This window comes from Gopherus evgoodei, chromosome 5 (genome assembly GCF_007399415.2).
Source record: "Gopherus evgoodei ecotype Sinaloan lineage chromosome 5, rGopEvg1_v1.p, whole genome shotgun sequence".
NCBI lineage: Eukaryota > Metazoa > Chordata > Testudines > Testudinidae > Gopherus > Gopherus evgoodei.
The window spans coordinates 62,123,518-62,149,812 of NC_044326.1; the positions used below are offsets into that span (position 1 = coordinate 62,123,518).

The 26,295-nt window shown below is 38.8% G+C and overlaps 1 protein-coding gene across 3 annotated transcripts in view; it reads left to right on the forward strand.

Moving 5' to 3' along the window:
- Window positions 1-26,295, forward strand: part of PDLIM3 (PDZ and LIM domain 3) — a 42,321-nt gene that overhangs the window by 8,982 nt on the left and 7,044 nt on the right. The window contains exons 2-5 of one of the 3 annotated variants that reach the window (XM_030563839.1): window positions 8,441-8,592; window positions 10,619-10,703; window positions 17,789-17,856; window positions 21,998-22,252. In XM_030563839.1, the coding sequence (XP_030419699.1) occupies window positions 8,441-8,592; window positions 10,619-10,703; window positions 17,789-17,856; window positions 21,998-22,252 (560 nt within the window). Of the gene's footprint in view, window positions 1-8,440; window positions 8,593-10,618; window positions 10,704-17,142; window positions 17,331-17,788; window positions 17,857-21,997; window positions 22,253-26,295 lie in introns of all 3 variants that reach the window. The other 2 variants (XM_030563840.1, XM_030563841.1) reach the window with 2 other exon arrangements.

The following is a 26,295-nucleotide window of genomic DNA, read 5'->3' on the forward strand; positions in this document are numbered from 1 at the left end:
ACTGGAAGATAAGTACAATATTTATATTTCATTTGATTTATTTTATAATTATATGGTAAAAATGAGAAAGTGAGCAATTTTTCAGTAACAGTGTGCTGTGACACGGTACTTTTTTTGTCTGGTTTTGTAAGCAAGTAGGGTACACAAGACAAATCAGACTCTTGAAAGGGGTACAGTAATCTGGAAAGTTGAGAACCACTGGACTAGGGGATTCAAAAACTGTAGCAAGGACATTTAATTTTTTAAAAGTTATGTATTTGCTTTCTACTTATACTTCCACACTGGCAACCCCAATACAGTTTATCCTTCATCCCAGGATCTCCCCTGTCCCTTGGTCTTTACATGACATTATTCCATTAATTTAGTGCTACCCTAGTAAGAGCCAACAGCTGGGACAGTGTGAAGTTGAGAGACATGGCCAGGCCACTTCTAAGGAGCTGAAGGGGTAGGGCTAAAGACGCCCAGGGCTTGGCTACACTGGTGCTTTACAGTGCTGCAACTTTCTCGCTCAGTGGTGTGAAAAAACACCCCCCTGAGCGCAGCAAGTTACAGCGCTGCAAAGCACCAGTGTAAACAGTGCCCCAGCACTGGGAGCACGGCTCCCAGCGGTGTAAGATAATCCCCACAGGGAGGTGGTTTACGTGCAGCGCTGGGAGAGCTCTCTCCCAGCGCTGGCGCCGCGACCACACTCGCACTTCAAAGCGCTGCCGCGGGAGCACTTCTGCGGCAGTGCTGTGCAGCTCTAAGTGTAGCCATACCTTCAGTCAACAATCCAGATGACACTTGCCCCACCAGCACACATATGGGACTGCATCAGCAACTACTTCCGAGCCTCAGGGAGAAGAGATTAATCTGAAGCTTCTCCTTTCCACAAGGCCTCCAGAGAACTAATGAGCTGATCTGCAGAGAGCAAGAGTCCCTATACATAGAGCTGGCTCCAGGTTTTTTACCGTCTCAAGCAACAACAACAACAAAAAAGCTGGAGTGCCACCACAGAAGCAAAAAAAAAAAAAAAATTAAATAAAAAAAATTAAAAAAAAAGCCGGAGTGCCGCCCCTTGAAAAGGGCCGGAATGCCACCCCTTGAAAAAGGCCGCCCTAAGCACATGCTTGGAACAATGGTGCCTAGAGCCGGCCCTGCCTGTAGAGCACTGGCTGTTCAGCCAGGTAGGATTCTACCATATTAAGGGGAGAGGAAACACTGGAATCTGCTTTAAAGCGTGCTATTGTGCACTAAATTTAAAACCTTGGGCTAGTAAAAGAATACAAAGTTTTGTTACAACCGTTTTTTCAGATATTTTGCCCCCCTCATATTTGCAAGAACGTTGGCCCAGATTCTCAAAGGTTTTAGGTACCTAACTCCTACTGATTTGAAAACTTTCAGAATCTGGGCCTTTGCTCTTGTCCTTTCCTCAGATTTAAGAATCTGTGATCACTCTATCACAATCATGCCTCACCCCAAGACAAATGTATTAACACTCTTTACAGACCTATCAGTTTAACTCATTTACAGGGCTGGCTGTAAATAGTGTTATACGTGAAAACAGCTGATGATGCATTTTGTAAGGAGACATTTTCAAATGTACTGAATTAGGAGCACTTTCTTTCATTTATCTAAAACTTAAATTTAAAGCTCTTATTAGAGTGAGAAACTAGAATCACTTTGGTACTTATTCATTGATTTTATTAATTATTATTATTATTCATACTGTGGTAGTGTCCATAGGCCACAGCCAAGTTGGACCCCTTTGTACGAGGTGCTGTACAAAATATATAATAAATGAATGCTCTTAATGTGGACAAGTTTGGTTATCTTTGCAACCATAAGAGGTAGAAACCAATTATTTTTAAATTAAAGCTTAAATTCTGCAGGAACTTGTCTTTGTCCCCACCACTACTTGCCATGAAAACGATCCTTATGCATAGCTATTTTGATTTTTCAAGACCCAGAAAGCAGGAATGTTTAAGGCACTGGACCTAAATTAAGGGTTTAGGGTCTGATCCTGATTTTGCCACAGACTTGTGTGACCTTGGGTAAGTTTGTGCATGGAGAGGACACACTATATACAGCTGTTCCCAGCTTTGTGTGCAGAAGGGAGGTCTGGTCTCCCTTGTTGGCACCATTTTGTTTTCTCTCATTGCTTTTGGCTTCTGGAGGCCTCCACACAGGGTCCTGCTTAAGAATAATGAATGGGGACTTGGCAAGGCAGTGGGGAGAAGTGGGGTGGTCCAAGGGTGCATATCATTCTCTCTCTGGCTCTATGAAAAATCTGTGTTACAGATGATAGAGCCACAGGGGGGATGGATAGCTCAGTGGTTTGAGCATTGGCCTGCTAAATCCAGGGTTGCAAGTTCAATCCTTGAGGGGGCCATTTAGAGAACTGGAGTAAAAATCTGTCTGGGGATTAGTCCTGCTTTGAGCAGGGGTTGCACTAGATGACCTTCTGAGGTCCCTTCCAACCCTAATCTTCTATGATTCTAAGTTTTCTAATACAGGGCTAAATTGTGGTAGCTAAGCATTCCCCTGTGTCACCCTAACAGAATTTCTAAAAAACACCGTGTCTCAGGTTGAAACAATGTCTCTGTATCTTTGCAGCAAATAGTTGCTTTTAGTCACTAGAGAAACTCTTGATTGGCTACCACAGGTTTTAAAGCATGTTTCCTTTACCATGGAAGAAACCATGCCAAAATACTGTTGGGAATGTTATGAACAAGTCCTCCATTTAAGATTGTTGTAAGAGACAGTCAAGGGACCACGCTGAAAACAAAGCCTAATAGCATTTGCCCAGAAACTAGTACCATGTGGGCAGAAGGGTCACATTCATACAGGTGCATGACAGTGTGAAAACACACAGAAACTGAGAACAGACAAGAACTGGGAATGGGGGGAGAGTGGGGAGAAACCCAAGAAGGATCCTGTAAGCACATGTGATCATGGAAAAAAATAAAGAAATCTTTTGGATCTTGTGTTGACTGAAGAGGCAGTAAGGTAAGAAACTGCTCTTTTTGTTCTTGATTCCTTCTGCATTCACAGTCACAAGACTTTGTACGTTCTTTGTAAATAAGAAAAATTGCATCAACCAAATTCCCAACTATCACCAATTTCTACTCCGAACTGGAGCAACCTACTAGACACTGAATTTTTAGGAAGCAGCTCAGGCCAAAAAGTGGTAACACTGGTGTCAGCAGTGTGATCCAGTTTCCAAGTAGAGAGATTGTGAGCTGGTGGTATTCCTGTTGAACCAAGATGCAACAAATAATGGAGATTCTTGCAGAAATCAAAAATGGCCAGCAAGATTTAAAACAAGACCTCAAATAGGAGCTGGAGACTTCGAAAAAGTAATTAAGACAAGACTTAAAACAAGATCTAAAACAAGAGCTAGAGGTTTCCCAGAAAGGGCTCAGAGAGAATTTGCATGTTGAGATGAGTTTGTTGTATGGAGGTGCAACTAAAATACACTTGGACAGACTGGGAACCCAGTGGCAACACACCCGGGCTAGAATGGTAAAACAGATTGATGAGGTGAACTACAATCTGACTAAAGTTTTTCCATGAAGCAGTGGAAACCAAACAGACTTTGGCCAATATGGAACTTGCTGAGATGAGGTGCAGCATGGACTTGAGTTGAAAATTCAGATCCAGAAGGAAATCAAAGGGTCACAGACCACAGTGGAAGATAGCTGGCTGGATGAGGAACTGAGCCAGCCAGAGGACTAGAGTAATACCAGACATTTACAACAATTTTCTGCCCCATTTGTAACCCACAGAGGCTCAGAGGGGACAAGTCGGTTTGTGCCAGCTCAAATAATGAAAAAACTTTCTGGCAGAGGTGACGCATGGAAGGGCATGCGGGGTCACATGCCCCCCCTCAAGATTTGCTGGTTGGCTTATATAGAGTATGCTCACATGGACTGAACATGCTCAGTAACACTGCTGAAGCTGGTTGCCCTCACTCTGCCTTCCTCCCTTCCCCACTATCAACAAGCACGGGTCATCTCTGCTGGGAGGCTCATTTGGCTCAGTTCAACATTATAGCTCAAATGAATGACTGGGAGGAGACACAGAAAGGGGGATTACTATCAGCCAACTTGGGTGGTCCAGCTCTAATTGTGCTATAGAACTTACCCACAGAAAAAAAAAACTGAATTAGCCAGACCTGGTACAAGCCCTTGATATGCAGTTTGGAGTTAGCCATCAATCTGATGTGGCCAAGTTACAGCTAAGAGGCTAGAGCTAGAAGTAGAAGGAATGAAAAAATTCCACGAGCTGGCAGAGAACCTGCAAAGACTTATGTTCTGAGCGTCGTCAGGTACCATCAAGGCGCTCAACGCTAAACTGACAATGGACCAATTTATAAATGCTCAGCTGGACTTGGAATTGCAGATCAAAATCAGCAAAAGGAATCCAATTGTCCACAGAACTTGAATCTTTTCTTGTAACAGTGTCCAGAACAGAATGTAGCTGCTAGTGTAGAAGATGGAATCTTGATCACCATGAGCCCTGTAAATACAGTTCTGTGGTTCCATATGTATGATGAAAGAAGAGATTCTAATCTGGTTCAGGACCATATTGAATAAGAAGAAAAACTGATAAATTTGATGTGTAAAACAATGCAAATTGGCAATAATGCAAAAATTAAAGGAAACAGTTCAGTTAAACATTGGTACTGTGACAAAATTGGCCACAGAAAGGATTGTTATCAATCTAAGATAGGTCGAGAGAGACTCTTGCAAGTGTCTAGTGAAAGCCCCTTCCCCAGTTCAGGAAATGAAGGAACATCAACCTGAAGGGGCAATGGTTAGGAGAGATACAAGGATCAACCCCACAGATTTTGTTTAGATCTTGGCAGTCAAACAACAATAATGGGAGTATGGTTAATAACACATTAACGCAGGAACCAAACCCTGTAACAAACCCCATTGCCTACTCTGTCCCCATGTCTACTCTAGTGTCACCATCAGAGGACCCAATCACACGAGCCACACCATCAGGGGCTCATTCACCTGCACATCTGCAAATGTGATATATGCCATCATGTGCCAGCAATGCCCCTCTACCATGTACTCTGGCCAAACTGGACAGTCTCTACGTAAAAGGATAAATGGACACAAATTAGACATCAGGTATGGTAACATACAAAAGCCAGAAGGAGAACACTTCAATCTCCCTGGACATTCAATAACAGATTTAAAAGTAGCCATTCTTCAACAAAAAACACTTCAAAAACAGACTTTAAAGAGAAACTGCACCGCTACAATTCATTTTCAAACTTAACACCATTAATTTGGGCTTGAATAGGGACTGGGAGTGGCTGGTTCACTACAAAAGCAATTTTCCCTCTCTTGGTATTGACACCTCCTCATCAGTTATTGGGAGAGGACTATATCCACCCTGACTGAATTGGCCTTGTCAGCACTGGCTCTCCACTTGTAAGGTAACTCTCTTCTCTTCATGTGCCAATATATTTATGCCTGTACTTCTAATTTTCACTCATGCATCTAAAGAAGTGGGGTTTTTTACCCGTGAAAGCTTATGCCCAAATAGATCTGTTGGTCTTTAAGGTGCCACCAGACTCCTCATTGTTTCTGTGGATACTAACATAGCTATCCCTCTGATACTTGGCTAATAACTGTGTAACCAGTGTCAGGAAAGGTGTCTTACAAATTCAGTCTGTGAAATTCCCTTTAAAGATATGGCCCAGGTGAGATAAATGACTTGTAGGTAATTGGTTTGCACTGGAAAAATTGTCCTGCTCCAGGGGGCGTTATAACAGCTACATGCTTCCAACAAAGGAAAGAGAGAGAGTGGCTGAAATCTGTTTTGAGACCCAGGGTCTCAGGGCATCATTAGCTGCTAAAGCTCTTCTGAACCTGAAATAAAAACTGATCTCAGTTTGTTTGCTGAATGTTTCCGACAAGCAGCAAATAGAAAAAAAGGGAAAGTGATCAGCACACTGAAAAAAGCTTTTGTGACTGTTCCTGTCTTGGCCTATCCATGTTTCAAATCCCCTTTCATATTGGACACTAGAAGGCTAGTTCTTACAGTTTGATGGACAGAATTTCAGCTTGCCTGCCTGACCACCTCCCCCTCAAATCTGAGAATGTAGCTGTGGGAGTTGAGGCTAGAAAAGTTGTTACAGAGATGAATTCCCCATTCAGATAGAACAGGCAGGGTCTGCTTCAGCCAGCAACATCAGCAGAAACACTAGGCATTCCTTAGCGGCTGACTGAAAGGTGATGTGAAACTATCCTGACAGAAAGATACTGTAGAAAAGTAAATAGATAAGCTTGTATCAGTAGCAATATGTTAAATAATTTCTTTCTGTTTAGGATGGGGTAATTGGCTATCGTCATTTTAGGCCTCATTGGGATGACAGACAAGGCTGAGGTGAGTGGGGGGTGTTATTGTAGATGAAACCTTATTATGGACTGAGTTAAAAATTAATTCAAACTGATGTATGAACAAGTCCTCCATTTAAGATATTAAGGGGCCACAGCTAAAACAAAACCTAAGAGAGTCTGCTCAGAAACTAGCATTGTGTGAGTGAAGGGTTCAACTGGGTATTGTGACCAGCTGTGTGTAAGGGTGTGAAAATACACAGAAACAGAGGCCAGACAACAAGGGAGAGAGGAGGAGAGGCAAGAAAGCCAAGCAGGAGCCTTTAAGCACAATAAGCATGTCTAGACTGCAGCAGCAAGTCTCAGAGCCTGGGTCAACTGACTTGGGCTCACACTACAGAGCTAAAAATAGCAGTGTAGACATTCTTGTTCAGGCTGGAGCCCGGGCTCTGAAACGCAGTGAGGGTGGCAAGTATCAGAGCCCAGGCTCCAGTCTGAGCAGGAACATCTTCAGAGCTATTTTTAGCCCTGCAGCATGAGCCTGAGTCAGTTGACCCAGGCTCTGAGACTCGCTGCCATGGTTGTTTTTTCATTTTTTTTCAGGGTAGATGTACCCAATGTGATCCTGGAAAAAAACTAGAGAGTGGGTTTTTGGGTCTGTTTTTAGCTAAAGAGGCTTGGGGCTGTAAGCTAAGAAATGCTCCGTTTCTTCTTGGTTCCTTCTGCATTGAGAGCATGGGCGGCTCCAGGCCCCAGCATGCCAAGCGCGTGCTTGGGGCGGCACGCCGCGGGGGGCACTCTGCCGGTCGCTGAGAGGGCGGCAGGCAGGGTGCCTTCGGCAGCATGCCTGTGGAGGGTCCGCTGGTCCCGCGGCTTCGGAGGAGCCGCGAGACCAGCGGACCCTCCGCAGGCACGCCTGCGGGAGGTCCATCGGAGCCGCGGGACCAGCAACCGGCAGAGCGCCCCCCGCGGCATGCCGCCGTGCTTGGGGTGGCAAAATGTCTAGAGCCGTCCCTGATTGAGAGACACAGGATTTTGTACATTCCTTGTTAATAAACAAGATTGCATTAAAGAAAATACCAGACTCCATCAATTTCTATTTCCAATTAGAACATCCCAAATGACCCAAACTTTGACTAGCTGCTCGGGTTGAAAAGGGCCAACAGGAGGAACAAATTGTTCTTCTCCCATTAAAAGCTGGTTTTTCTCTTTCCCAGCAGTTGAGAATGATCTTTTGGTAAGGATAGCGGGGTAGCTCTGCTTCAACCTCAATGATGGTCAGTGTCTGAAAGGTACAATCTTGTCCTTCAAAGGCTGTGAATTAACAAATCTGTTGAAATGAAATGCTGGTTTGGTGTAAAATGGTATATCTGGTTGGATTTTAAATGTCACCATAATATTTTTCTTGAAAATTAGAGGGCCTGTATAGAAATATAGTGTCAATTTAGAAGTGTGTAAAATCTCATATTCACAGGCAGGGACGACATCCAGAATTTGTGAGAGATGGCCTTTTTTAGGTCATAATTATAGCTGCCAGCCTTTCCTGTTTGCAAATTTGCAAATATTCTGTCTAGATTAATATTTTATTAGATTGATAAATATTTAAACCATTTTACACAGAAAAAGCATTATAAAAAGCAAAGAAAAATATAACAGCTGCACATAAAAAATAAAGGAAAAAAACAAAGGGGATGCAGAGGAAAACAGATAAAACCTGAAAACGTTTCTACATGCAGCTGGATTTTTTTTTTAGGAAATGTATATAAAAAAAAATATTTCCTTATTTTCTTTTCAAAACCAAGCGGTGACAGCTTAGCTGTAAAGACAACAGGTAGAATTAATTAGGAGAAGTGAACAATTAGAGACCAAGTGTGCACTCTTTTTTGCTTGTTTCTGAGAAAGCATAGATATTCTTGCTGTAAATGTTGTTTTTAACATTGGGATTACATTACATTTTAGTCTCAAACCTGGTAAAGTATTAGAAAACACAGAGTATTCAAAAAGTGAAAATTACTATTACTGTTATTTAGAGAGATTCACAGATATGCTTTAATTAAAAAAAATTAGTAAAAAATAAGTTATGTTTTTCTTATATCTTTTAGATTACTCCAGGAAGCAAGGCTTCAGCAGCCAATTTAAGTCCTGGTGATGTCATTCTAGCTATTGATGGCTATGGTACAGAGAACATGACTCATAATGATGCACAGGAGAGAATTAAAGCAGCATCACATCAACTTTGTCTCAAAATTGAGAGGTATTTCATTATATGTATGGCCCACAACATCATATTTACTTTTGGAGGAGACATTAAGAAACTGAGGTCTTTTTTCCTCTTATCCAATGACTGTCTAGGTAGACATTACATATTCCATGGATCCTTTCAAAAAGAATAAGGAATGATCTAATTGATAGTATTCCATTTCTTAATTAGACAGATACCAGCATCTAAGATTCTGTGTATGATATTTCTGAATTCATAAGGGTTTTTACACTTTCTTTCTATTGATTTAAATGGGCTGTGGATCATGTCTATAAATCTTGCACTATCAGTATTATTTTTGTAGCACCACTAATGAGCATGGAACTTTGCAGACATACACGAGACCAGGGGTCCAATTTGTAAGATGCTGACCACCTCTTCTTCAATGGGAACAGCATCTCACAGGATCAGGCCATTACAATCTAAGGCCCCAATTCTGCAAACACTTATGCACATACTTAACATTACTAACATGAGTAGTACCATTCACATCAATGGGACTACAGATGGTAGTAAAGTTAAACACATGCAAAACTAGTTGCAGAATCATGGTTTAAAGCCTCAATTCAGGAAAGCATCCCTACTGAGGATGGCATTTAAGTGTGTGTTTACCTTTAAAATTTGAAGTCAACATGAACTTAAGCACATATTTATAAGTTAAGTGAATGCTTAAGTGTTTTCCTGAATCAAGGTCTAAAATAAACAGATAGCATAATAAGAAATGACTCATTCCTTTACGCAATGCTTTGGGATCACATGAGTGCAAGGTGCTTCATAAAATTATGTTTTCTGGGGCTGAATCTGCAGCTGTAGTTCTCACAACATTTCTACTAAGGTCGATGAAAATTCTGTGCATGGGGCAGCTGTAAACTCAATCCATAATTTATCAGTGTTTTAAATATATGAGCCACAGATGAAAATTTAACTCAGTTATTACATTGCCACAGAGATAAATTTTAAAATATGCCGACCATATTACTGTAGTTCTCCTTTTCATGTTAAGAAACATGTTTATTGGAGAGAGCACTGTGGCTACAGCACAGGTTTGGGAGTTAGAGAATCTACATTTTATTTAAGGCTCTCTCACTGACTTGATGTATGTCAGTGTTAGGGCCTGATTTTCAGAGTAAGATATGTGTAATTAAGCATGGAAAAATTCTAAATTTACACACATAATTACTACTATTATGCATGCCGAATAGGATGCAAAAGATCATTTGTACAATTACCCAATCTGCATACAAAACTATAACAATTCATGCTCAAATTATGCTTTTTACATATGTCAATTGCACTTATCTAATTTTGAAAAACAGGCCATTAGTCTCTGCATTTTCCCAATTGAAAAGATTGAAATAGTAATAACTTCACATGGTTGTTTTTCAGGCTCTCTTAACTCAGGTGAAAGGTACAAAAGGCCTGCTCCTGGTATCACTGAACTCAAGAAAAAACAATGAGGAGTCCTTGTGGCACCTTGGAGACTAACAAATTTATTTGGGCATAAGCTTTCGATTCAATTGGCTTTGTTAGCAATGACCAGACCTCATTAGCACTTACCCCCCACTCGGTAAGGCAACTCTCATCTTTTCATGTGCTGTATATTTATACCTGCTTACTGTATTTTCCACTCCATGCATCTGAGGAAGTGGGTTATAGCCTATAAAAGCTTATGTTGAAATAAATTTGTTAGCCTCTAAGGTGCCACAAGGACTCCTCATTGTTTTTGCTGATACAGACTAACATGGCTACCCCTCTGAAACCTGAACTCAAGAAGAAACTATTATACAGCCATATATAATCTTTAGTATAGTGTATGTTCATGTATAACTTACAAAGTAAGTTTTCTGACTAGCAAATTCACAAAAACAACACAAGATTCTGTCCAAGTCATTAAAAGAATTTTATATGTTAAAACATTCAAAAGGATTTTTGAACAAACTTCAGATTTTAAGTTTGCAGTGTATATATTTCATGTATATGTGCCATGTTTATGGGAAGGATTTTTTTCTCTTATTAAAAGGGCGGAAAGTAGATTATGGTCTCCACAAGTTTCAGACGATGGCAAGGCTCATCCCTTTAAAATAAATTTGGAAGCTGATCCACAGGTAAGAAGTTTTATAAATCACCAACATACTTCAATATAGCTTTTCACATTCTAAATTGTCTCATTCATTGTCATTATAATACTTTATAGCACATTTCCTCCACTGTCTACTTAACTTGATATAAATCATAAAATGTATTAAATACATGGACATAATTTTAAATTATTGACATTTTAAATTTCACATTTACATTTAAATTAAACCTAAAATTATCTTGTGGAAAAAGTGCAGAGTGTCTCAAACGTTCTCTCAAAACTTTACACTTCACTGTAGTTTTATTATGGAAAGAAAATATCTCCTTTGATACTAATGTTGTTTAAATTGCTGTATCTCTTTTTGATATTTCATCCATCATATTTTTAATTTCTTCAGATGGGACTAAATGTCATATATAAAAATTATTCAGTTATAATACCATAGCAGTCTTTGTGACATGACAGTTAGTTGAACAGGGTGGTCCAGTAAGGTTCTGTATCTTTAACTCAATAAACAATTGTGGCACCACACATAGCCACAAAGGTTTAGAAAATTGCGAATTCTGAATTTGTGGAAGACTAAACTATTCAGACAGCCATCAAATGGATTAGTCATAAACTGGAGTATTCTATCTGTAACTAAGAAAGGTAAAGTCCTTATCTTTGCACACGAGCAAGGTAAATTAAATCAGTATGAGTTCTCCCCTGCCTAGAACTTATATAGAAGTCCTTGTACAGATCTGCATGTGGGAGGGATGTCCAGGTCCACTGATCAATCTATAACTATCCACTTTAACTGCAGCTCTGGAGGCTGCAGACGATAGATTTCAGCATGTGGTTCATAGTGCTTTGTTCCATTTGCCATATATTCTCTAGCTTTAGTACATAAATAGTATTATTTCAATCTTAGCTGAAAAAAGATTATTATTGTGCTGGCAGGACAGCATCAAAACAAATATTTCAATATATTATTCCATGATTGATTATCATGACTCTCTATTCCACAATAAATTTAAGAACAGACTCCATCCCAGTGAATACCATGAAATAAGTGATTCAATCCTGCTCTGACAGGCTTTTAAACATAAATATAATCTCAATGTTCCAATTCTACCTATTTTTTCCAAATATTCTACAAAACTTTGTATTAACTAGTACAATGTATTTCAGCAAAAATAGTATAGTATTAAATGCAAACCATTTTAAATGCATAGTTTTGTGGGGTATCTACGACATACACAGGAGAAAAGGCTTTTGTAATGTCAGGGTTTCCTCCAAGTAGAAAAAGCTGTAGAAAACAAAAATCTGAGTGACAATAAGCCTACACCATTATAATTCTATGCCTAAAGGAGACAGTTTTTTTAAAAACACATAATGTAGTTGAACAGTTAAGTACTATTTGGCAACAAGTTATTGAAAAGCTATCTCCATTACTGTCATCAGAAAAACTGCTTCTGCTATAGCAGTGGTTTTCAACCTGTGGTCCATGGATCCCTGGGGATGCACGGACTATGTCCAAGGAGTCCACGAAATGTTGTCATTCTCATAGAACAGTGGTTTTCAAACTGTGGTCCGCAGATCCCTGGGAGTCCTCAGACTGTATCTAATATTTCCAAAGGGGTCTGCACCTCCATTCAAAATTATTAAGGGGCTCACAATTGAAAGAAGTTTGAAAACCACAGTGCTATACTAAACAGTCAACATTCATTTACATGTCTACTTCTTCCATTAAAAGGGAAATAATAAAAGTTTATATATAGTCAGCAACAAATAGGTCTTCAGAAAAGTAGCTGAGCTTGTAAGCAAATATGATGAACCATTTACGGGAGTATTTACATTTGAAATCCAGTACTATCATTCTAGAGCAGTGCTGGGCAACTGTCAGCCCATGGGCCACATGCAGTCCACAGGTTGCCCACCACTGATCTAGATCATCCATCATACTGATCTACTCTGCACAAATATGACATTATTAATTCTGTTTCTGAAATAGGTGAAACTTTAAATTAAAGGAGATTTTACTGCATATTTAAACACAACACCCGAAGACTGCCATATAAATTCTGTTACTAAAAGAAATATAGTGGAAAAATTCTTAATGTACCTCATATCTTAGCCTGAGCTGGTGAATTATAGTGCATTTATAATAAATGCTGGTTTAAGTCACATTGATTAAAGGTTGTTGAAAACTGAGAGAAAGATGGATACAATGCTTGAATTAAATAAAGGTCTTAAATGCAAAGATTAGTGAAAAAATCCCAAAGCACTGTATTTTCCTTTAAACTCAAAATCCACTACATTAAAAAGCTTGTACATCCATGAGTTGGCCTGCAAAAGCAGGAAATCATCAAGTTCTATTAAAAGCATTTCCTGTTCTTAAGTCTCTCTTGAACTTATTGCAAAGGTCATAGTTGTGGTAAACACAGGACCCTTTTCAAAATCCAGCCACAGTTTTTGACTCTCTGCCAGACAGAAACCTTTGTTAATATAAAGTTAATGTTTACTACAGTAAGTAAAGTATCATAAACATTAAAAAAATCAAGAATTACTCTTTTTAAAAACTGAACATTAAACAGTACATAAATTATAATACAAAGATTCACGCGTGCCTGAGGAAAAATCTACATGACAATCAATGACTTTGAGAAATGTATTACTTCTGTTTGAGAGTTCTAAAATTACAGTTACAAATAACAAAAGATATAAAACACATAAGTGATTTCCTGCTCCAGCATGCTAGCAGAGAGTTCAGTTTAATTTAAATTTCAGCAGATGCACAGCCATTCTCCAGAAGCTCACAGGAGGCCATATAAAAATTAAAAAAACTAAAAATAATTCACCTAGTTCCAATCATGGAACTTCAACTAGGAACCTTTAGCATAAGAAAGAAATAAGCTAAGTCAGGGGTTGGCAACCTTTCAGAAGTGGTGTGCCGAGTCTTCATTTATTCACTCTAATTGCAGGCTTCGTGTGCCAGTAATACATTTTAACATTTTTAGAAGGTCTCTTTCTATAAGTCTATAATATATAACTAAACTATTGTTGTATGTAAAGTAAATAAGATTTTAAAAATGTTTAAGAAGCTTCATTTAAAATTAAAATGCAGAGCCCCCAGGACCGGTGGCCAGGACCTCGGCAGTGTGAGTGCCACTGAAAATCAGCTTGTGTGCCACCTTTGGCATGCGTGCCATAGGTTACCTACCCCTAGGCTAAGTAGTCTCACAGAGTTTAGAAGATTCATAGGCTCTTATACTGCCCCTCTCCCTCCTCACACACACACACACTGTTCAGCCACAGTAGAAAGAAACAATGGAGGCAATGGATGTGGTGTAATTAGGCCACAACTTTATTCACCTAAAATATCTGGGAATACCCGGCAATATATTTTACAGTGCAGGTCATCATCCTTCCCTTAATCATTTTCACATAATCACACACCTGGACCCCACCATCCAGAGGCTACAAAAAGGGGGTTGGCACCCTGCCATATGAGACATAGGAGCCATGAACACACACCCCCACCCTTCCTCAGCTCCCTAAAGAATGCTTTTTTGTACATCCTATTCCAATCAATTTTATCTCATAACCATATCCCTTTCATAATGAGTACCTCCACTGGACATCTGCCACGAGTTCTACTTACTGAGTTATGACTTTATAACCTAACCCCACTGCCTCACCCTGACAGACCCTAACCTTGCTGTGGGGAAGGTGAAAAAAACCTTCCCCATATCAGCCAATCTGGTGGTGAAAGAAAAGCCCCCAAGGAAAAAGGGCTAGTGTGATGCCCACAGTGGATCATGAAAGAATCCAGTCCTTTTTCAGAATCTAAGGATGCGAGGGTGGGTGTTGCCAGCCCAATAAAGGTGAAAGAGGGCCTCACTGAGACTGCACAAGGTATAAACACCAACCCCCTTTTTGGTCAGCTGGAAGGCCGATGCCTCTTTCACAACCTGGTTCAGCTGTTTCCTGCTTCTTATCACTCTGTGCAGGTAGGCATTCTCCCTTCTTCCACCTCTGCTACTAGTTGCAGAGAGAGCCCTCATTTCTTTTCAGCCAGTTGGAACCACCTCATTTCTTTTAGCCAGCTGGACAAGGACTTACTGCAAGTTGTGGTGAGCACACTTTCTCCTCCTACCCCAGGAAGAACTGCAGGCAGGGGCAAACAGTGAAGCCTGTGGCAGAAATATTACTTAACAATAGGAAATGCTGCTTGAGAACTATTCCTGACGGCCACCTTGGTTGTTTCTGATAGAAAATAGCCAGCTTTTTCATTTCTATTGAAATATGATGTAAATATGATGGATAAATATTGTGAATAGACCATTTTATTAGTATTAGTAACACAGCCAAACACAGTGTTATGTAACAAAGCAATTTAGAACATAAGGATCTCCACTAACTTAAACAGTCAGAGAAAATAAGTCTGTCTAAAATGGCTAATGCCTGTTGCTTTCATAATAAACACTTCTTTTGGTTTGTTCTTTTATGTTCTACTAGCAGTGTGAAACAGTGCTGTATATCATACAATTTTCTTTCTCCTTTTCCCTTTTTTAACCTCAGCTAAAATGACTGTGTTTGTTTTTCTTACAGTAGGTTTTTTTTAATTATAATTTACTTATGCCTTACTTTGTGGATTTCCTGTCATTTTAAATATGGTGTTCAGTGTGATTTGATTTTTGAATAGGAAAGATGTTATACTTTCCTTACAGGGTTAATTTTATTATTATATAACTAAGGGTAGAAATCTAAACAAAACCAGAAAAAGAATCCAATAATCACTATCATATATATGATCAGAATGTATTAGTAATTGCAATCAAGTTTTAAAGCATGATAATTATGCTAAAATATGAATCTCTGCCCTTCCCACGCCTTCATTTGACACCAATTTACATCTCCCAACATCGTGCTATGAGTTAAACTAAAGGTTTTTCAGTGTTAGGACATCTCCAAAACATAAACAATAATGTACTTTTTATTAAAGTATACAACATGAATAATAATATATTATTAATTAATATGTGGCCCCAGTCCTGAACTCATTCTATGAGCACTGTTCATATATGTAAACTGCTTGAGCCACCTTCCCTGTTTCTGACATGAACACAGTCATGAAAATGACTTAGCCCTGTACTGATTAGAAGGTCGTCTAGTAGCTATAACAACATCATTAAATATTGTAATTCCTTCTTATTCTTGTTTTGACTTTGAATGCTCTTGGATCTTACTAAATTTCTGGTATAAAGGAACAACTTTCCTAGTTTTAAGTATGATAAACACAAGAGCTGGACTGTTTTAACAAGCTGCTGTTATGTTTTGTCATTGACATTTTGTGCACATTATGATTTTCCTAGAAAAGGGAATTTGGGTCTAACTAATTGCAACAATGCAAACACACTTTTGACCATTGTAACATTGTGAACATGCTATTATGATGTCACATGTCTTCTGTTCATTTGTCAACAATTAAAAATTAGATGAAATGACAATTTTTAGGGTTTTTTAATATTTGCTTATTGTGACCTAAATGTATATGAGGGAATTGAATCAATTTCCAATATTGTGAATACATTACATAAATTAGAAATGATTCTCAATTATAGTAAAAGATAATATCAAATTAATAATACATTTTTACATTGTATCCCCTTCACAATGTACAGCAACACAAAACTGCAAATGAACTTCTCTATATTGATTTACCTATGTGCAATTTTTGTAGTCTTCTTCCGTTCATTATTTCTTAACTTTCTCTTTTAATAGAACTGCTTTTTCCTGTTTGCATCTTCTGGTAGGCACGCTATGTATCTATGATTTTTCTTTTTTAAGGGCTAATAGAAGCTCTGACATTGACCTCTTACCTAGAAATGAAATCTAGTCTATTTCAGTTAAAAATAATTTCAGCAGCTATGCCTTCCCCAGTGGTCCACTGCCAAATTTTTTGGCTTTACAATCTCATTTCTCTATTTTAAAATGTGTTTATCTCCCCTATTGCTGTGTGACAAACACACACAAACAGAGGACAGGGACTAGCTAACAATTAAGATAAACAATTAAGCTGACTATAGACAAAATTCATAAAGCAAACAGTGAAAAAAAAGAGAAGAATACTTTTTAAGTGTATATGATTATATGCAACCCTTATACCAATTACTAAATTACTGAAGTTTTTACATATATTTGCAAACATACCACTCATTCTATTTGTCTTCACAAGGCATACAAATAATATTTGAATATACATGGATTACACAGCGCATGAAAGTTTAATGGATAAACACAGAATGTCTGTGTAACCTTTGGGTTTACTTAATCAAGTCTTTAAATTCCAGTGGAGAAAGATGAGATTAACAACCATTGTTAAAGATGAGATTAACAAATTCCAGTGTTGTCAGTTTTGCTTGTTATTAGCTTCAGTGTGCACTGTAGCTTTGTGTATTTTGTCTGCCTATTACGTACAGGAATTCAAGCCTATTGGTACAGCTCATAACAGAAGGGCCCAGCCTTTTGTTGCAGCAGGAAACATTGATGACAAAAGACAGGTAGTGAGTTCCTCCTATAATTCTCCAATTGGGCTGTATTCATCTGGCAATATTCAAGACGCTCTTCAGGGACAACTGAGGGGTCTAATTCCTAGTTCACCTCAAAAGTAAGTATTGGTATTTACTTACATTACATGGTCTTTCGTGGCAATACTACTCTCTGTTTTGTTGTCCATTCAAAAGTCCAGCTCTTGCTGTTTTATTTTTCTTTTCCGATACTCTAAACTTCTGTCATATTTTTCAAAAATGGTGATAAATGAAGCAATTTCCTTTTAACATCCAGGAGTGAACATTCAGCTACAAACGTAGCGATAATGCAGATAGTTAAAAATTCCCCTTCACTGGGTTTGGCTGCGATACTACACACCATCCTTCTTTCTTACACTACCCTGTACTCTTCTGTGTTCCTGACTATAACAGAAAGTGTGTGTTTTAATACCACTAGTATGCAACATAAAAATAGTTGGTTTGTAACAATTTGTAACCTTTGTGGAGGCAAATTTTACCAAGTAATAAGCATTCATCAACTGAAGGAAGTTATTTTAATCCTTTCTTTTTTTTACAGGATACGAACTACTTTGAACACAAGCATAATATTCGTCCCAAGCCTTTCATAGTCTCAGGACGAAGCAGGTTATAAACTCTAGCTGTATGATGTGTTGGATGCATGGGCTTTTTAATGCATACTTACAATTCATATGAAAATGTGATATTAATGCACCTGAAATTATTTTATGCGATTAAAGCTTATTTTAAAGCTTTTAAAAAATAAAATGCATGCTTTGCAGAGCTCAGGCTTCCATTTCCTAAAGGAAGAGGGTCCAGATTCTCATGTCAGTTACACTGGTGAGAGTCTGGAATAGCTCCAATGAAGGTTCTTCAACTTGATGGACCAGGTCCACATTTACATCAGTACAATTGAGATCAGGATCTGACCTTGACAGGTTTATGGAGCTGTGAAATTCTTCAGTCTCACTATCCGTATGACTTATAAACTTGCTAATAAAGAATTTAATCCAACCTGTCAGGATCCTCTGAACCATGTAGATTGCAAAGGCCACACTTAATCACTCTACAGCAGGCTGACCTATTCACAATGCAATCTGCTGCAGAGGGACTTAATAAAAGAAAAATCTGAGCACCACAGAGTTGCAAAACTATCAAAAAAGGGAAGAGCTTACACACATGAGCTCCATTTTTTTAATCTAACTTCTCTCTCATATAATTGGGCATTATAATGCCTGAAATAATATTACTTGATCAAAATAGAAGAGAAAGTATCCTTCTAGATCAAAGGCAGCCTCTGTGGCTACATAGACTAGGAGACCCCACAGGCTTGAGTGGCTCAATTTCTATGGACGCTGCCTTCTGGTACAGGAGTTTTGTTACTACCAGTGGCTTCAGTTCTGTACATTATTTTCCAAGTAAAAAATATTTGTGTCATAATTCCAGCAACTCAAGTCTGATACAGCAGTCTGAGATGTCAAAGCAGTTGGCAAGAACCTCACTGACATCCTATTCATAACGGGAAGACACATACAGATTATCAAATTTTGTGAACTGTCTAGTTAGGGAACCAATACAATTAAAAAGATTAAGGGTGTTGTTCATTTGTTTTGACAAATTAAGTTTAGTTTTAATTATGTGTATTCTTAGTTATTATTTCTACAGCTGTTAACGCATCTCACAGACACATACAAAGGACAAGATCCATACCTTGAAAAGTTTACAATCTGAGGCATATGTCATCAGATTACGATCTAGTGCATTGCAAGGGGCAGCACATTGTTGCACTGCCCTTTGGGGGCCCTAGTTGGGAGATTCTGGCACAGGAAGTCCATCTTTCTCCCTCTGTCTCCCCACAGCTGTTGAGAAGAAGTAAACAGCACTAGGTCTAGATCTGTTGTAGTGTATGCTTCCCAATGTGCCAGTTTAACTGCAGTCCCCCCACTCCCTGTCCACTCCACCCTTTCCCACTCACCTGCAGGAGGTGGGGATGCAGCAACTCTACTCTATGGGGCCTGCTCCTCCCATGCACAAGAAATGCCAGTACAGAGCACTGGCACAGAAGAGTCAGAGTGTAGCTTATGCCCTCTTACTCCCTTGTGTTGACACAAAGGACAGGTCACAATCTACGAGTGATCCCACTACAACACTCTATTATTAAATCTTTGCAGAGAAGTGGCGTGAAACTGGTTTTTGTGACAATTTTGGACTTGTAGATCATCGCAGTGAGAATTTACAAGGTTCAACTATATTAATATCACCTTTTTCTCATTTTAGTTGAATGTTGGCACTGTCTATAAAAGGTTATATATTTTTGAATTTATTCTTCTTACAGTAAGCACTCTCATTCTATATAATCTTGAATATTTAGGATTGTTTCATAATGTATATTCTGAAAATTCATTTTTTAAATCAAGCAATGCTTTGTAAAAGATACTTGTCATTTTCAGTGGACGCATTTAAACAAACGACCATTTTCCAGGATTGCAGATGGGAAATTAGATTAATCTGATAAGAAAGGTGATCAACCTTTCTGGTCTTAATTAGTTAATATTTGTAAAGTGCTTTGACAATGGAAAGTTCTGTATACTTCAAATTGCAAGTATTATTTATTAGCCTCAGATGAATGGTGCTATGCAATTGCAAAGTAGCAGCAATAGTATTGGTTGCCAGTTAATTTTTTACCCTCTGGACTGAACACATATGTTAAGCAAATTCTGCTTATTTGGTACCTAAGGTCACGTTTGCCAAAAGAGAAATTTTAATTTATTTATGTTGAAGTTCTCAAAGCAACTGTTGCAGATTACATCCCAAAACAGGTTACATTCATATTATCCTTTATTAAATACAGTAATACTACATCTCAGTTGTAAATCTCTCTTCAGGTTATAAGGCCAACTCCTACAGTCCTCTCTCAATAGGAATTTTGCCAAAATAAGAACCAAGTTTTTACTGTAGGATTTGGCCAATAAATGAAATTTTAGGCACAATAATAGACTTCATACTGACAAAATTAATTAACAGATGTATGAAATCTTTACACTAACTTAGCATTGCCTCTCTTTGTTGCTGGTAGAAATAGCTATGCTTCTTTTGGCCTTCTCTCAATGTATTCCATTTTTTGAAACTCATCATTAACAAGTCTTGCTCTGCCACAGGAACCAAATCTTTTAAAGTGTGATCCTGATTTTTCTAAGCACTGGCATGTGTATGTGTGACTGGTCCCTTCTATGGGCTTTTGGCTGGGGCATGCTGGGACAGCATACTTGGGAACTTGCCTTTTTTGGAATTAATTTTCCTTTGATGGTAAGGAATGTTTCTCTCTTTAAACTTTCAGAATGTGGTCCTGCACAAATTCCACTTAAGAACTAAAGGGAGAATAATTTTGGGTCATTTAAGCCTCTCTTCCTCTCCATGGCAGAGTTCTGAAATGTAGCTGTCAGGCAAGCACTGTACTGTATCTCCAAACTGAGAGCAATATAAAATTGGCCCTGATTTATTCAGGAGTCAGCCAGGAAAGAACCTATCAGTACACAAACATGTAAATTGAGGGAAGCAGATTGAATCACAGTCTATCCCAAGAGTTTGATTACCATATATATGTGACTGTGGCCCTGAGAAAGAAGTGGTCTCAGATGACTGTGGAAGGCCTGGATTATGCATTGTTCCTGGAAAAATTGCCCCCTCGAAAAAGAAATCCTCTGAGTCCAGTTAAGGCTGAAGAGGGCCCAAGTGCTATGGGAAGAATGGTAAAATCAGTGACACTGAAAAGAAACATTTTGATATAATATTCACTACGTTACTCAGCTAATCATTTTCCTGAGGTTTTGCCCATATTAATGCCCAGAGGCTTTACAGCTTTTCTAAAACTGGAGTTGTAGCTAATATCCTATTTTCATTCTAAATAAAAAATAAGGTCAAATTTAAAAGTAACAGTGACCAAGATTCATTTCATATTCTTTGAGAATCTATTCCGTTTTTGTGAAGGGCCATTTTACATTCTGCTTGGAATTGTTATAATTTAGAATGGCAAAAGTATGTCCAGTTTTTTTTTTAACAGTTTTAACTTTTCAACAAAATATATGGAAAAAATATGTATTAAATAAATGTATTGTTGAAATAAGTTTAAAGGTGTAATACATACTTTAGGTTAGTATTAAGAACAATCTAAAAAGGTCACATACGTTATTTTAAGTTTTCTTTATAGATAACCCTTTCAAGTGAGGAAATGTAATGTAGCGTTTAGGTCACAGACTGGAAGGAAGAGTTTGGGTTCTAATTTCTGGGTCTGTCACTGACTGTGTGATCTTGAGCAAGTCACTTAACCTCTCAATTCCTCCACTTCCCATTGTGAGGCTGGAGTAATGCTTACCTAGTTCAGAGGGGTGTGCTGAGGCTTCATTAATCCTCTGCAAAAGGCACAATGTTAAAAATACAAAGTAATATTATTTTCCAAGTACTCTGAACTTTCAGAAAGTTATGTTTCATGTCAGTGACAGGGGAAAATATATTTTATACACCAGGCTTTCACAGATTCAGAGGTTTTAATTGATTGTTCTTGGATTTTGTTTGTAGGTGTTGTGGGGTTTTTTGGGGGGGTGGGAATTAAGGAAGCAAAGTTGACTAGATTAAACATACTTTTGCATTTCTATATTTGATAGATTTCATCTCTTTCTTTATAGTTATGTTAACATCTCTACACTTGTTTATTTTGTCTTTATTTTGGGTATGTGTTGCACACCTTTCTGTAAACTGGCTATTAACACAGTGGAGGCAGTACTCCTTCCGGTATTGATGGTGGCAGTGGACGTAGTACCCCCTCTTCTGTTAGCACTATCTGCCCTACTGACTTGAAAGCTGCAGCTAAGATGGCCCCTAACATTCCCTTGGAAATGGAACTTCCTGGTGTCAAGATTGTACATGCTCAGTTTAATACACCTCTGCAGATGTACTCAGATGACAATATAATGGAAACACTGCAGGGCCAAGTTTCTACAGCTCTGGGGGAAAATCCCTCAATGAGGTAATCAGAGCCAGCATGTGCACTGAATATATTTGCTAAAGCATTAACATTATCAATTTCCATACTGTTTCTACATTAAATTTTAAAAGGCATCTAAACTGCAACTAAAGATTTTGAAGCTTATATTAAAATACTATTAATTAGGGCTGTCAAGCAATTAAAAATTAATCATGATTAATCATGCGATTAAAAATTAATTGTGATTAATCACACAATTAAAAAATTAATCATGATTAATCGCAGTTTTAATCACACTGTTAAGCAATATTAGAATATCATTATTTAAATATTGTTTGGAATTTCTATATTTTCAAATATAGAGTCAGGGCTGGGAGCTGCGGGGCGTCAGCCCCCCTTGGGGCATGGAGTTCAGGGCTTCGGTCACTCTCAGGACTCAGGGCTTCAGTCCAAACCTAAGGGTTTGGGGCACAGGGATCCAGCCCCCCCGCCACCCAGGAAGTCGTGGGCTGGAGCTGCTCCGCTCCATCCCACCCATCCCCCGCTGCCCAGGAAGCTGCAGGCTGGGGCTGCTCCAGCCCCCCGCCGCCTCTGAAACTGTAGGCTAGGGCTTCAACCCCCACCATGCCTCCTCCTGAGCTGCGGGCTGGGGCTTCAGTCCCTTCTCCCCCCGATCGATGCCTCCCACCGAGCCCACAGGTATGCAATTAACATGTTAAAAAAAATGTGTTAATTTTGCTTTCAGTTAATTGAAGATGTTAACTGCGATTAAAAGACAGCCCTACTATTAATGTATTAAAAATATTTTTCTAACCCAAATTGTTAAAGATGTCTGTCAGAACATACAAAAGACAACTGTTACAGGTCAGACTCACTTTAAAAAAATCTCTCTCTATTTGCAGCTGATAAATACAAGCTGATAACTGTAGCTACTCTTTAAAACAGACTCTTAATCCACTCCTGTCATAACATTTTTCCCAGATCTGGACCTTAGCGTCCAAAATATGGGTGTTAGCATGAAAACCTCCAAGCTTAGTTTCCAGCTTGAACCTGATAACGCTGCCACCAGCCAGGGATTTATACAGTGCCTAGCTCACTGTGGTCTCCCCAAAACCTTCCCTGGGGGACCCCAAGACTCAGATTGCTTGAGTCTCACAACAAAGGAGAATAAACCATTTCCCTTCCCCCTCCTCCCCTCCAGGTGTTCCCTCCCTGGGTTCCTGGAGAGATATACAGAAGCAAGCTCTGTGAATCTAAAGAGAGGGACTCCACCCTCCCTGTTTCCAGTCCTGGAAAACACAAGTACCGAAAGAGCTAATCTCTCCTCCTCCTCCCCCCTCACCCAGAGGGTATGCAAAGTCAGGCTAGTAAATCTAACACAAAGAGATTTTCCCCCTGACTTCTTCCTCCCACCAATTCCCTGGTGAGCTGCAGACTTAATTCCCTGGAGTCCCCACTAAAGAAAAACTCCAACAGGTATTAAAAAGAAAGCTTTATATAAAAAGAAAGAAAAGGACATAAAAATGGTCTCTCTGTATTAAGGTGACAAATACAGGGTCATTTGCTTAAAAGAAAAAAATGAATAAACAGCCTTATCCAAAATGAATACAATTTAACACATTCCAGCAGCTACACACATGTAAATACAAAAGAAAACAATATAAACCTTATTGTCTTACTATCTTTGTACTTACAACTTGGAAACAGAAGATTAGAAAGCTGGAGATAGAAAAATCACTCTCATAGCTGAGAGGGCACAGACACAAGACAAAGACCAAAGAACTCACACACAAAACTTCCCTCCACTCAGATTTGAAAAAGTCTTATTTCCTGATTGGTCCTCAGGTCTGGTGTTTCAGATTACTCCTTTCCAGGTGAAAGAGACATTAACCGTTAGCTATCTGTTTATGACAACTCCTGACCAGGGCCTCATTCCTGAAAAGAGTTACACACACAGCTAATTTTAAGCACTAACGAAGTCACAATGAGTTCAATTGGACTATTCTAGTCCTTAAAGTTCAGCACTTGAATACTTCTTTGCAGGACTGGGTCCTATGTCACCTATCCCCATCATGTGAAGAAAGAAAAATTAAAGCAGTCAGTATAAGACATTTTACACTCCATTGCAGTCCTTCATGCCCAGAAAGTCTTGCAGATATAATTCAATTTTTTTCACTTTTAACCCCAACCCAAAAAAACTCACTCCAGACCACTAACCTTTGGCCCAGGAGAACCAGAATAGACTCCTTCCTGGGCTTATTAGCAAATCTCTGTACTGGTCATAAGCACTCCTCCTATTTGAGGTTGAGTGCAGAACTTCTACAGTGTTCTTTCATATCTGGGGAATGGTTAGTTAAGAGTTTTATACAGAATAGTAGTATAGTAAAAACCCTTACAGACAACCTTGGACAACCAGGGAATAACTCCAGAGTGGTAAAAAGCATACTTCAAAATTAACTTACAGTCAAGCTTGTAATATTTCATCTGGAAAACAACTAATTGTCTCTCTTTTTCAAGGTACAGAAGCTTTATCATTAATAATTTATTTACATTGCTTTCTCCTCCATTTTGCACTTAACAACTTACTTTTTTATTGTGTTTTACTAACAGTATTTTAAGTTAATCATTTACAATATTTGTGGTATCCACATTTAAACTATTACAAATATTTTCAATCCGAGGGCTCAATCACGGACTGGAATGAGAGTTCAGGTCACTCCGCACATTGCAGGACTGGGCCTTTACTAACTACAAAAATCATACTTATCCAAAAAGCATATATGCCAAGTTCATGATGATCTGATGGAAACAACATTCCATTCTATAAGAGCTTTGTGAGTAACAGTGTTGCCGTACTGCAGTGGTGGGAAACCTGCGGCCCATCAGGGTAATCCACTGGCAGGCCATGAGACAGCATTTATATTGACTGTCCAGCAGGCACGGCCGCCCGCAGCTCCCAGTGGCCACGGTTCGCCATTCCTGGCCAATGGGAGCCACAAGAAACAGCGCGGGCCGCAGGCTGCCCACCCCTGCCCTACTGCCTGGTTATCCATCATCAATAAAAAAATTTTTAAAAGCCAACTTGCTTTCTCCCCCTGTGGAATCCTGGATTAAGTCTAAAAATTCAGGTTTCATAGCGGGCAAAGGCATTCCCAGTTTGGAAACTGACCTTGCACAGAGCCCTGAAATGTCCGAACTGTTGGGGGTTACTTTTCCCTATGCATGAACTTGGAAAAGGTATCTTAAAGTCTTGTGTTGGTAACAAGTAATTCTACAACCATTACTTATGATTTTTCTTGGGAACATGTTAAAAATAAGTAAATCTGGGTAAGGAGTTAAAAAATCAACGATTTGTAGAAATAAAAAAATGTTGGTTTTTTTTTAAACTTAAATGAAGGTTTTTCCTTTTATTTGCTGCAGTCTTTGTTCGCCAAGGTAAATTTAATAACAATGCATATGTCTTATGTACAGTACTTTCACCGAGAGTAAAAAGTAGTATGCTGAGGAGGAAAGATATATAGTTCACAGTTTTAAAAACAGCTCAGAGACATCTGGTTGGGGAATCACAGAAATGTAGAGCTGAAAAGGACATCAAGAGGGCATCTACTCCATCCCACCTATCCTGAGGAAGGCCAAATACACCTAGACCAACATTGACAGATGTTTGTTTAACCTGTTCTTAAAAACTACAATGACAGGGATTCTACAATCTCTGTTGGTAACCTATTCCAGTACTTAACTATCTTTAAGTCAAAGTTTTTCCTAATATCTACCCTAAATCTTCCTTGCTATAGATTAAGCCCATCAGTGGACATGCAGATCAAATGATCACAGTCCTCTTTATAACAGCCTTTAACATATTGGAAGACTGTTATCTGGTCCCCTCTCAGTCTTCTTTTCTCAAGACTAAACATGCCCGGTTATTTTTAACTTTCCTCAGGTCAGGTTTTCTAAACTTTTTATAATTTTTGTTACTCTCCTCTGGATTCTATTCAATTTGTCCACATCTTTCTTAAAGCGTGGCATCCAAAACTAGACACAATACCCCAGCTGAGGCCTCACCAGTGCGAAGCAGAGTAGAATAA